This window comes from Myxine glutinosa, chromosome 1, assembly GCF_964187855.1.
Source record: "Myxine glutinosa chromosome 1, kmMyxGlut1.1, whole genome shotgun sequence".
Lineage (NCBI taxonomy): Eukaryota > Metazoa > Chordata > Myxini > Myxiniformes > Myxinidae > Myxine > Myxine glutinosa.
In genome coordinates this window covers 299697172-299710752 of record NC_136261.1, presented here as the reverse complement: position 1 = coordinate 299710752, position 13581 = coordinate 299697172, and the positions used below count along the sequence as shown (strand labels likewise).

The 13581-nt window shown below is 42.5% G+C and overlaps 2 protein-coding genes across 15 annotated transcripts in view; one reads left to right on the top strand and one right to left on the bottom strand.

Annotated features, from left to right (window-relative positions):
- Window positions 1-1973, bottom strand: part of LOC137439362 (uncharacterized) — a 53233-nt gene extending 51260 nt beyond the window's left edge. For all 12 annotated transcript variants that reach the window (XR_013621345.1, XR_013621346.1, XM_068135141.2 and 9 more), the window contains exon 1: window positions 1740-1973. Coding sequence is in view for 10 of the 12 variants with exons in the window: in XM_068135141.2 (XP_067991242.2) it covers window positions 1740-1807 (68 nt within the window). In the remaining 2 variants the exon portion in view is untranslated. The remainder of the gene's footprint in view (window positions 1-1739) is intronic.
- Window positions 1974-2151: 178 nt separating this feature from the next.
- The window catches only part of LOC137439202 (coiled-coil and C2 domain-containing protein 1A), a 145124-nt gene continuing 133694 nt past the window's right edge, over window positions 2152-13581 (top strand). Inside the window, exons 1-5 of one of the 3 annotated variants that reach the window (XM_068134937.2) lie at window positions 2152-2571; window positions 2773-2814; window positions 4775-4880; window positions 6996-7108; window positions 8827-8916. In XM_068134937.2, the coding sequence (XP_067991038.2) occupies window positions 2773-2814; window positions 4775-4880; window positions 6996-7108; window positions 8827-8916 (351 nt within the window). In that variant the 5' untranslated portion in view covers window positions 2152-2571. Of the gene's footprint in view, window positions 2572-2772; window positions 2815-4774; window positions 4881-6995; window positions 7109-8826; window positions 8925-13581 lie in introns of those variants that run through there. The other 2 variants (XM_068134943.2, XM_068134955.2) reach the window with 2 other exon arrangements.

Sequence of the window (13581 nt, the reverse complement as noted above, 5' to 3'; positions counted from 1 at the left end):
ATTCTAAACAACATCGATGGCAATGAAATACACAAGTTATTAAACTTTATTCAGAACCTCACAAGAGGACACAACTTGAAACTCCATAAGCGATGTGTAAGACAAGTGGCTACAATGCTTCAGGCAAGGAATAATCAACACATGGAACAGATTTTACCTGCGAGATGTCACAGGTTTACAAGAGCTTCGCATTGCTGTTGTCGGGGGTCGATTTTTGAAATATGCACCCATTGGTTGGACAGCTGCCGAACCACACACACATATCTGTCGCTCGACTCCACCCACCATAGTGCCGAGACAAAATGATATGGCTGCCATATAGGTTCCTGGTTTGGCCAAACTCATTAGGTCTGTATAGGCCTCTGCTGATTATACATTGTCCAGCTTTGTTGTGTCAGATTTATATTAGCTTTGTTTGGGTTGAATGTTAAATTATTAAGGTTTAAATTATGCCTGTATGCACCTCCCTAAAAAGAGTGTTACTTAATTTTTGAAGGGGCCATATGCGCGTTAAGTGCACGTTTCCCAATCAGCCCATTACCAAATTTTTAAAACCAATTCAATCGTGCTTAATGGCAAAGCCCTCTACTTTGAATGACCACATACAGGTTTTTATGAACAAAAGGTTTATTACCACAGAGAGAGAGAGAGCGGGAGGTGGAAACTTGCGAAGCGAATGCTCCCCTGACATTCTTGAGGCCCGTAATTTATATACCCCAGAGCGGATAATAACATCACCCTTCCTGCCGCTCCTGGTTGGAGTGGGTGCACTATTTGCCAGATACCAGACCAAGCTGTTCCTCAGATTCGTAATTGATATTGACCAAAATTGAAAGAGAGGGAGGAAGAAAGGGAGGAAGAGAGGGATGAAGAGAGGGATGAAGAGAGAGAGGGAGAGAAGGAGAGAGAGGGAGAGAGAGAGAGAGGGTGGGGGGGGGGGGGGGGGGGGTTATCATCAACAGCAGAGTTGAAGATCAATATAGAGGGAGCTTTGGACAAAGAATGGGTGTGGGGAGGAATGGGGTGTGGGGAGGAATAGGGGTGGGGGGGGGGGGGGGGGTGGGCAGGAGAGGATGCATGGGGTGTACAAGATGTATACACAAGGAAACGCTCAGGAGGGAAACCTGGAAATTTGGAAGGAGAAGTGATTGGGAGGGAGGAGGTAACAGGCATATAAAATATAGTGGTTTTGGATTGGGGACGATCTGAAATGGTGGTGAACAGCTGTCTTGAAGACCTGAAGGGAATAATGAGATGGAAGAGGATGTGTAAGTTGGTTCCACAGGATAGGTGGGAAAAAAGAGGAACAAGTGAGTGGAGATGTCTATGCTAACTAACATGGATCTATTCGCGCAGGAACACAAAAGTGAAGGAATCGAATCATTCATGATGAACAGAACTAGAAGGGAACAGAATAGAACTGGCGAGAAATCTCACGACCACTGGATATAATCATTTTTGAAGACTTAGTCGGACGTCATGACGTCATCCAAGTACCAAATGGCAGCACAAGGACCGAGGTCATCGGGATACGGGACGACTTGATACTCCGCAGCTCTGGGTTTTGATTTTCTCATAAATAAACAGGACAAATAGGCTCGGACCTTCATGAATGTAGGAAAACAAGTGAAGGTGAAAACAAACAGGTGAAAAAACAACAAGTGAAAACAGGTCATTATTATTATTATTAATATTAATAATAATTGAGGTCATTATTAATTCATAATTGCTATGATTACCGTGCGGAGGCTTCTTTTGTTTTCCTTGAACGGGTAGATGAACCCAACTGGGGTTCACGTTCAGTCATTGCGTCGTTGTTTTTGAACTCGATATGTCGTCGGCAAACAAAGTTACATTTATGAAACACCGTACATCAATAACTACAAAAACTTTCCGAAAACAACAACTCCAATCTATCCCTCCAGTTGCGGACATGTTTGAACGTCATCTTAGAAATACGTCACTTCCGCTTTAACACTCGTTTTGACATTTCGTCGTGATTAGGTCTATGTACTCAGTACAGTTACTTCTATACTTTTAAATTATATTTTATGGACTGAAAAAGCAATTGCAAGGACGAATGAGGAAGAAGACAATGATACACCAGAACACAACCATCACATCCTCTTTCATATACACCGCCCCGCTTGTGAACTCAGCGAAAGTAAAGTAATAGCGTTCGTTAATTTTTGTTACTGTATTAATTTCGATCAAGTGGACATTTATATATCGTGTTATATCAAGGTTTACTCTATTTTAATTGAAATCCGATCATTATGTGACAATCTCTTCGTTTGTTTTTATAGCGAAATTATTATTCCAAATAAAAACCCTGACCTTTCCTGTATTAGTATTACGCACCAGGTCTCAAAGTGACAACCTATAAAATATCGATCAAATCCCCACTATATTCTCACAACTAACCCCTCCAGGAATAGAGGAAAGAATGAAGTACAGTACAGTATTAGTAGGCCTATGCTGTAAAATAAAACACAACGAACCAAGGAAACAACTGCCGTTTAACAACAACAACCACTGATCCAGCCAAATCAAAACACACCTCTTATAAACGTAAGTACTCTCCTGTAATAACCATCTTATAAAGAATAGATTATTGCTTAGCGATGGTTTTCACCATCTTTACAAACATTTGATGGTTTACTCTGTTTATCCTGAAGCAGGAAGGGTCAAGTGCTTTGGGCCTTCAACGGGAGTGGTTCGACTTGTTAATCACTTAATGTTATACGCCTGAGACCTATTTTCTTCACACAGATGTCACGACCACCGCATCGGCGAGGCGAAGGGGCCAAGAAGGTGTGACATGTTAATATAATATGGCGTTATTGTTTGAGGTTATCTGGCTTTTTGCATTAACTATTTGTGAGTGAAATGACGTTTTAATTACATTTTAATTTTCTGCCCAATCGGGTTCATATTCATCTCAGGTTATTTTTTTATTTAATTTTCTAATTGTACCCTCAGCTTTTTTATTAATTTAATTGTGGACTTGTTCCCTCAGTTTTCTTATTTATTTAATTTTGGACGTATTCCCTCAACTTTTAAATTAATTTAATTTTGTACTGGTTCCCTCAGCTTTCTTATTTATTTAATTTTGTACATGTTCCTTGGACATTTTGTATAAGCGATGGTTTCAAACGATGCAAATTTTAATAGGAAAATTACTGTAGTTGCTAATTCCCTGAAATTCGTTTATTTTGTTTAATTTTTATTTTAAAAACAACTTTCTGAAAAAAAGGCTCAATTATTCCCCTTTTTCTCCCGTTTGTTTTTCTCCCGGAGGGGGGAGGGTGGAGGGGAAGGGGGGGAAGGGGGAGCGGGGGGGAAGGGGGCGGTGGGGGGAGTGGGGGGAAGGGGCGAGTGGGGGGGAAGGGGCGAGTGGGGGGTAAAGGGGGGGGAGTGGGGGGAAGGGGCGAGTGGGGTGGAGGGGGGAGAAGGGTGGAGGGGAAGGGGGCAGACGGTGGAGGGTGGTGGGGCAGCGGGGAGTGGAAGGGGGATAGAGGGAAGCACAACAACAATAGAGAGCAGGGCCTTCGGAAGATCTGTGGAATGGAGAGGGCTGGGACGGGGTACACGGGATAAACATGATGGATACTACAAGGACTTTCAGGAAAGAAAACGGATTTTGAAGGTTGATTTGGGGTGGATTAATGGGGGTAGAAAAGATCAAGATTTTGGATGGGGGAAAGGCTTTATAATGGATGATATTGATTCTGCTTACAACATCCAAAATTACTTGAACCATTTTTGTTGAATATAATTGTCACCGTTTTTGTTGAATATAATTGTCACCGTTTTTGTTGAATATAATTGTCACCGTTTTTGTTGAATATAATTGTCACCGTTTTTGTTGAATATAATTGTCACCGTTTTTGTTGATGTAATATGTTGATGTACCTATTTGGTGAGCAAGTTCTCAACTACTCTAAATGCTTTTCTTTTGTATGATGACTGCTTATTTTATCCTCCATCGATGGGGCTCTTCCCAATGGGCATGGAGGATGTAAATGATGCAGAATCTTTTTGAGATATCGTGCTGTATATTGGTTTTGACCCCATCTCACAGTGGTGAAGAATCACTTTAAAAAAATTGAAATCTCATATCGAGATCTGGATTCGGATTTTCACCAAAGCTAAATTTACCCTTTCGTGTCACGCATCCAACCTTTCCACCAAATTTCGTCTGAATCTGGACACAACTTTTTGAGATATGTTTTTGAGACAAACAGATAGACAGGGGTGAAAACATAACCTCCGCTTACCTTCAGTGGTGAAGGTAATTATGGTAATCTTACCCAGTGAACAGCATTTCACACATTTGCCACTTATACATCTGTCATTTGTTCTTCTTTAACAGCTGCATTTATTCCCATGTTCTTGTGGGGTTGACCAGTAAAAAAGCTTGGCCCAAGTCTTTCAGGAATTGGCTGGCCAGGCTTGACGTTCGACTAAGGTTAGGGCAGGAATTTGGCCTTGGTGCAGGCAACACGTCCCCTACTCTTCGATTATAAATAAAAATTCGGTATCTTCTCCCTCTCTCTCAACTTTGCGCATCGTCGGCTCCTTCATAGGCATAATTAACAATGTTTTGCAATTCTGCTTACAACATCCAAATTTACTTGAACCGCTTTTGTTGAATAAAATTGTCACCGTTTTTGTTGATGTAATATGTTGATGTACCTATTTTGTGAGCAAGTTCTCGACGACTCTTAATGCTTTTTTTTTGTATGATGACTGCTTATTTTATCCTCCATAGATGGGGCTCCTCCCAATGGGTGGGGAGGATGTAAATGATGCAGAATTGGAGGCAGAGTTTGCGCTTCTAATAGGAGAGTCCACACAGAAACAGAAAACCGAAGAAGGTGATTTTTCTTATTTTAATTTTTCAATCATTTACATCTTGAGAAAATACTGCTCTAATTGATCTGGACCATTGTTGAAGTCAAAAAATTTATGGACTGCGAAGATTTTCTTGCAGTCGCTGCAGGTGTTCTGCATATCAGAAATGGTGATAATGGAGATTGCAGAAGCATTAGCAAAGAAAAGAAAGATTGTTGAGCTGCAGGATGCACGTGGTTCACCAGCAACCACTTCAATCCAGGATCACTGCTCACCTCCATTAACACCAAGTTATTTGGCGTGCTCGGTGGCCTCAGGCCTGATATGTTTGAGGGGAAATGAGGATCCCCCCTCCCCTCATAGTGGACCCGAAACCCGTAGTTGTGACGATATCATTCATTATAAGGCCTTTAAAATATTACATCACACTCACCCAGCTTTTTTCAGCAATGAAATAGAGTTGGAAATTTTGCATTAAAATACATGCAAATACAGCCGGTCGCCGTCCGGCTCTCTTTGAATAGAGCCTGTGATTGCAAAATTTTTTGTCTTCACTATTAAGAATGCCTAACTATACCCAACATCTCCAGAAAATTTCATGATGATCAAACTAATTTTCGATCCAAAAAACGCGATTTTTATTTTTGGAAAAATTGCCTTATGCACAAAAGTAGTCTCAAAATCGGCGAAGGCAATTTGACAAATTGCCTCATGTACAAAAGTAGTCTCAAAATCGGCGAAGGTAATTTGACAAATTGCCTCATGTACAAAAGTAGTCTCAAAATCGGCGAAGGCAATTTGACAAATTGCCTCATGTACAAAAGTAGTCTCAAAATCGGCGAATCGTAAGAGGCGACCAAGGGTTGGCGTCAGGAAGGGCATCCGGCCATAAAAACATTGCCTCAAACAGGGAACCATGATTGTCATGGGGCCCGCAGGGCTAACCCCCGCTCTAGCGGGGAAAATGGTCTTAAAACGATCATTCATTCATTCATTCATTCACGCAAGCGGTCTCAAAATCAGCGAATGTAAATTAATTTTCAACCAAGTTGAATTGACAACGAAATGTTTGTAGGAAATTTGAAATCAAAATTATTATTTTCGAATAACGTCTATGCCTCGGTATGAGGGAGTTCATCGTAGAAACGTTGGTTTTCTACGGGCATCACGTCTTTCAATGTCTGTAAATCCCGAAATTTGCGGAGGGTGAGCGGCAGAGGAGCCTGGAACAGTGGTATCCAGGACTTCGGCGTCGTTGTGTCGACATGTTGTGGGAGCAGCGTCCATTCGTCGACGAGGAAAATCGGCGAAGGCAATTATGTTAGTAATGTATTGAAATGCTAGGTTATACAAGTGTAGCTCAGCTTCTGAAGCTGGAAGGTGTGAAAACATTTTGCTACTTCGGAGACATGCTGAATGGAGAAGGTGGATCAGACTCGGCAACGGTTGCTCGAGTGAGATGTGCATGGAAGAAGTTTCGGGAACTGAGTGGCGTGCTGATGAGGAGGGGAGTGTCGTTGAAGCTGAAGGGAAAGGTGTATGCTGCATGTGTGAGAAGTGTTATGATTTATGGGAGCGAGACATGGGTAATGAACGTAGAGCAGCAACGAAGGTTGGAAAGGGTGGAAATGCGAATGGTTCGATGGATGTGTGGAGTATCGTTGAGAGAGAGGAAGACAAATGATGAATTGTGAAAAATGATGGGAATAGAGCCTGTGATTGATGCTGTGAAGAGGAACAGGTTGAGATGGTTTGGTCATGTGTTGAGGAAGGATGAAAGTGACTGGTTGAGAAGAGTGATGGAAATGAATATAGAAGGAAGTAGAGGACGGGAAAGACTGAGAAAGACTTGGCTAAAGATGGTGGAAGAAGAAATGCGGGCAAGGGGGTTAACAAGGAGAGATGCAGAAAATAGGGCAAGATGGAGAAGATTGTCATGGGGACCGCAAGGCTAACCCCCACTCTAGCAGGGGAAATGGCCTTAAAATGCATGTTGTTGTTGTTGTATACAAGTGTGCTTTTCATCCAAAAGGGGTCACAGTCACATATGGTGTGAAAATGTGTCACCTAGACAAATACCCCACGAAGCTCTGCATTGTTAAATATGCTCTGTCTTGTTGCTGTTATGTGTGAGACAGCGCTGCTAGAAATAGAGAAAATCTCACGTATGGCGGATACCTGCATGAAAGATGACTTTGATGATGGTGAAGCCGCCGAGTCTGAAGATTTGGAGAATGATGCAGAACTCGTGGTAGGGCATTCAAGTGTTGTTCTAGTATTGAAATTGTTTTTAATCAACCCAAGAAGGTGTTACGTCACCTCTCCCATCTGTTTGCATATTTAGATGTGATACCTTCCCACTGCAGCTTAAGATATTAATCATTGATTTTAACCTGGGATCACAGCATCATATGAACCATGAACCAACCATGGATTAATTTCATAATGTAAAATAGGCCATCCTCAGATCCTTCTTTGTCTGTGTCTTGAGCCATTTAGGTAGACCTCCAGAACTCGCATATTTAACTTTAAGTGTGGTTTATGTGAATTTTTATATTTCATCATTTTAATAATCACTAGAATCTAAGACCCGTCGCTTCGCTGATGGAAAGACCAATCTTGGCTGGAATGGCTAATCTATGGGGGAAGAAAAGAAAAAAAGGATTCCTGGGAGATTCTGCTCTCTGTGCATATAACCAATGTCAGGTGTTGGCATTTGCAGTTTTGACATGCGTGTCCATGTACCCATATTAAAATAAAATAAAATAAAAAAAACTTTTTGGGGGATCACAATCACCCCCGGGAGTTACCTGAATCCACCGTAGTTGGCTTTACTGAAATCAGTTAATCCGTTCTCAAGTTATAACACGACAAACACACAGACACGGCTCCTTTTATAATATAGTGTTACGTGCTCCTCCCCGACCCCCTGGTCACGGTGTACCTCCGAGCCCCGAGAGGAGTCACGGCAGAAAAATGTGTTATTCTGTATGTCAAAGATCAATGGAGAAGCCACCCCAATTGTTACTCACAAACAAATATTGTATTAAGATCACACAAGAATAACAGTACAACAATAATAGTAATCAAAAGTACAATCAATATGTCCTATGATGGTACCATCAGTTTTGTTATATATAACTCACTGTGCTCCAAGTGAGTGAAACAAGAACATCCCCAATGTCTCTTATTTCCGGCTTCAAGCCAAAGTTGATTCGCTCCAGCGATCGCCAGAACGATGTCCAATCGAGACCAGAATCCCGTTCGGATGGCAAGAACAGTCCCGCTGCCAAAGCGGGGCAAAGGCGCCCTCAAGGCGACGGGGAAATCCAAAGGCGCCCTCCAGGCGACTGAGAGATCACACCCTCAGGTATGGACGTTCCACAGCTCACAGTTGGCGACACGCAGATTTTCCACTCAAAAGCCATGTCACACACACACACCCCAGATCGACGTCTGAATGCGGTGAAAATGGTCGAAAGGAGACGAAACCGTGAGCGAAGCGCAAGTCCTGTGCGAGTCAAAATGGCTGACGGCCCGGTCTCGTGGCGCAATGGCACGACGATGATTCTCTCCTGAATCGATCGCAAAACCTGACACGCAGGTTAATCTGTCACAGCGATAACCACTCTGTCGCAGGAATCCCTTTCCTGGGAAACCCGAAAGTTCGCTCGTGACTGTTGTTCGCCAACGTTCGCTCCAGACCGCAAATAGCTCGGCTCCTTCTTGTCCGACTCACTCACCCCGCCTTCTTTCTCTCCTCTTCCTCTTCGTCGCCGTCCGGTTCCTGTTTCATTTAAAACATTATCCTTTTTACCTTTTGACAATAATAATTGCTATTTCCCTCAAACAACAATAATAATAATACATGGAACCAGAAATGTTTCAAGTGGATGAAAACCACAACAACGGAAGTGACGAATCCGTAACAATAGTTTACAGCAGAGTGCTCTTTGATGTTTCTTCCAGGCTGAACTGCATGGTATACTCGAGGAACCAGGAGGTTTGGAAATTCCATCCTCAACAAAGCGGCCTGCATCCCCAAGCCCATGTACTCAGGTACACAGGTAGCTTCTTCCCCTCCCCCACACGACCTCAACTTCTGGCCCAGGATTTTGGTTTTCTGGCTTTCTATTTATGAAGCCTTGAATTGTGGCCAAGTGCACAAGTACATGTACTGTACGTATATACTATGCACGTACATTAATTTATTGCATACATCACAGGTAGGACAAGGATTTTACTGGATTTACAGTCGACCAGGTAAAAGTTTTAGTCACTAATAAAGACCCAAAATTTTCTTTAACCACACCACAAAAGTTTTATCTCTAGGTTTCTCACTTTATTGAGAAACCTTTATCTCTTACTAGCCGAAAGCACCTGGCGTTGCCTGGGTTCTTTTTGAATGAATTTCGGACCGGCCTCGTCACATAGCCTATAACCTTTCCGGGCCCGTCCCGACATTTTTAGTTCTTTTTGAATGAATTTACTACTATAATTCAGCTTTTATTCACGGCCATAGAAGATTGACTACTATAATTCAGCTCAGCTTTTAATTGCGAAATGGGCCCAGCCCGGCCAAAGCGGTCTCGACCGGCCTCGCCGCCTAGCCCATAACCTTCCTGGGGCCCGTCCCGACATTTTTTGTTGCAGAGGTTTCCTCCTATCTTTCACCGTTCAGGAGATTAGCGCGTGCAGACAAACAAACAAACAAAAACTTTCTTTTATGGATTTATATAGTATAGATAGAAGATAGATTTATGCATATGCTTAAATTTCCCAAATTTAAATGCGAAAATGCCTTTATACTCTATGAACATTAAATGATTGACTTGAACATTAAAGCACGAACATATTTTGGATATCCACACATGCCCACCATATCAAATATTTACTTCTATCAGACTAAGTAGTCAATTTGTAGGAGAGATGAAAGGGAACATAATTTTCTAAAATAGCATCAAGTTATCCATTTGCTATGGTCATCTTTCAGGGTTGCAAATGTGTTGGTCATTCTTCGTCATCTTTCCTGGTTATTATACTACCTTTAAAAAAAAATTGCTTCTTATATTCTTGTCCTAGATTGTTTAATAATTATTTTAAATAAAAAAAAATGAATATAACTCATGGATTTTTGTATTGGTGTACAAGTTTCCATCATAAAGTGGCCTGCAAAATTATTCACCTTCTATCAATAATGCCAAATTTAGATGAATTACGAATTTTGAAGAAACAATTTTTCCAAATGAACTTTTTTTTATTCATTACTGAAGATTTATTCATTACATTACTTTTATTCATTACAAAACTAAACACTGTTATAGTTGGAAGAGGTTACATAAAAATGCTAAATATATATGTACAAATCAAAATTCACTGGTTACTTTCATCTTCGTACTGTCACCAAAGGTGGATGGATGTTATCAAAGGTGGACCTCTGCCACCAAACCACCAAAGGTGGACCTCTGCCACCAAAGGTGGATGGAGATTATGTTTTCACCCCTATCTGTCTGTCTGTCCATTTTTGAACAAGATATCTCAAAAAGTTGTGGATGTATTCGGGCGAAATTTGGCAGAGAGGTAGCATGTATGACAAGGACAAATCGTTTCGATTTTGGTGAAGAACTGAATATGGATTTGGCTACAATAATTATTCAATTTTTAAGTGATTGTTCACCATTGAGAGATCGGGTGAAAAGTGATGTATAACAGGATATTTAAAAAAGCTATGGACAAGTTATGAATAAACTTTGTGGATGAGTTGGGTCGGTGACGAGAACAAGCCGATTCGATTTTGGTCCAGGTCCGAATCCAGATCCGGCCCATCAGTGCGATGCAAAACGTAAACTGTTCACCAGATGGAGGTATGCTCGCTACTGAGTGCCGTTCTAGTTGCAAAAGTATTTAGCTTCTGAGGTCAGTACTTGTTGGAACCACCTTTTCCAGCAGTGACTGCTACGAGTCTTTTTGGGTAGGTTTCTACCAGCTTTGCACAGTGAGATGGTGAAATCTTTGCCCATTCTTCACGTGAAGATTGCTCTAGTTCTGCCAAGTTTGATGGGGATCATTGATGGACTGTAATTTTCGATTTGAAGAGTCAGGACTTTGACTGGGCCACACAAGAACTTTTATTTTCTTTGATTCAGCCACTCCAGTGTGGCTTTAGCTTTGTGCTTTGGATCATTGTCCTGCTGAAATGTGAATATCCTACCTAGAATCAGATTAATGGCTGACTCAAGCAGGTTTTCATCAAGGATTCCCCTATACTTTGCACTGTCCATTTTTCCTTTTTTCATGACAAGCTTGTCAGTCCATGCTGCTGAAAAGCAGCCCCATAACATGATGCTGCCACCACCATGCTTGGCAATAGAGATGGTGTCGACTACCAAAACATTCAATTTTTATCCCATCTGACAACAAAAACTTTTTCTCCACATGCTTGCAGTATCATTAAGATGCTTTTTCCCAAACTACCTTCGAGCTTTAAATGCCTTTTTCAGCGATAGCTTATTTCTTGCCACCTGTCAGAGGCCAGTTTTGTGACTGGAACGGGATATTGCTGATTCATTAACACTGACCCACATCTCAGACATAGGGCCTTGCATATCTTTCAAAGTCATTATTGGATTTACAGTGACATCCTGAACCAAATTCCTGCTTGCCTTGCTGCTGAGTTTGGATTGGCGACCTGATCTGGGTAGAGTCTGGGTGGTATTATACGTGTTCCACTTCTTAATGATAGATTTCACAGTACTCAAAGGGATAATGGGTGACTTTGAAATCTTCTTCTAACCCTCTCCTGAATGGTGCTTCTCCAACACTTTTTTGGAAAACTCCTTGATGTTCATGTTTGCCTTGTTGGTTGACCAAGTGAGTTGCACCTTAAACCTCCTTAGATAAGTGGGGGAGCTTAATTTTTAAGTTAAACCACTAATTACATACAGTTGAACCTTTCAAACAAATAATTTGCTCCTGAAGTGACTTCGGGTTAATTTGGCAAAGGGTTTGAATACTTATGCAACTGATAATCATCTGATATTTCTCTGTTAATCTAACTTGTTCACATTTAACTGCATTGTTTTTGCTTTATCACTTTAGAGTAGTTTGTGTATACTTCATATATTTCTCCTCAACCGGGGTTGGGCGTTCGCCATGAGGGGAGACTCCTCTGGTTCCTCCCAACCTCCGGTGCTGCAGGCCGATGTGCCAGAGATAGCTCTGTGACCCATCGGGTTAGTAATCGATCACAAACGCCAATCAGATGGCCAAATCACCTAGGGTCCTCCGTCTAACACTGTTTACCTGGGGATGACGTGGCCCGACTGACCGGGGATTGTGCCCTGAGCTCTGCACTCGAATTACTTTTAAGCAGAACAGAAATGTATCACTGGTTTAATTACATGAGGCAATTAATTGAGGTAAAAACCTCTCAGGCTAGCAATAAATACGGACTATGCTAGACCAATGAAGGAAAACACGATATGGGTAGATTGGAAGAACAAACCAAGGGTTTATTTACAAGGTGTAGTGGGGAGGGAGTGGTCAAAGGAAAGATATGTGGCACATTCAAGACGATAAGGTTTTGTTTTCACAAAGTACAGCAGGGCAAAGCCATTGATTTGTGTGGGGAGTACAGCAAAAGACATACAGCAGGGTCAAAAGCAAAGAGACAAAGAGCAGAGTTATTCACGTATTTACCAAGCTGATACAACTTACCCACAGGTCTAACATAACAGGCGCCTCCAGAATCACACTGCGGTGGAGAGGGTTAACAAGGAAAGAGCAGGGCAAGGCTTCATTGATCTCTTGGCTCGCCACGCAAGGACTGACGTGTCTCTCGCTTCCTTGCGTTTGGGGAATGGGTAATAAGACTATTTGCAATTGGTGCCTGAATTGAACCTGCTCGCCCGGCTTGCTCCAGCGTGCTTCTCCTGTTCCTCTCCATTCCAAGGCAGTTCAAATGCCATGGGTTAGTGCCTCCATTCAACAGTTCCGATGAAGAATAATGGGGCTCAATGATCATACCAGATGACGACGATAGCGATAACGCCACCACCAACTATCATGATGATTTCCCTTCCCGACAGCACCCCAACCACCATGTCTGGACAGATTTGCGGCTCTGCCTTTTATGCGTCTCGGGAGGGGTGGAGTCTGGCAGGGGTCAAGGGTGACACCCCACCCTTTCTAGGCGTGGTTGACGAGAGCCACCCACATTGGCTCTGGTGTGGGTGCCCATTGGCCCAGATGAGCCTCCGTGTGACGTCACCCTCTCTGCGAGCTTACTGGTCTCAAAATGTAGTCATTCACTCCCGGGATGTGCCACAGGCATCAGCGCCCGACTCAACATGGAGCTGATGTGTATTGTTCCCCGTTCACCGCCCGAACACCCAGAAAGGGCCTGAATGGCATGGTGGATAACCAGAGGGTCGTTGCTGACAGGAGAGAACAGTGGGAAGGTTAGTGCAGGTTTGTGCTAACCGGCAGCGAGTCTTGTTGGTAGCTGTAGTAGTGCGGTGAAATTACGTCCTCGAGCAGCATGAGATAGTGGCTGCATAGTGAGGTGCAGGCAGGCAGGTTGAAGTGGTGGAGGCGCAGTGGTTGAAACTGCATCGTGGTTGAAATGGGTTTGTGGTGGTTGAGCTGTGATTGAGGCATGTGTTTGGACAAGATGAATTTGAATTGCGAGCGAGCGTTGGAATGGTGTGCTTGAATGATTATTGA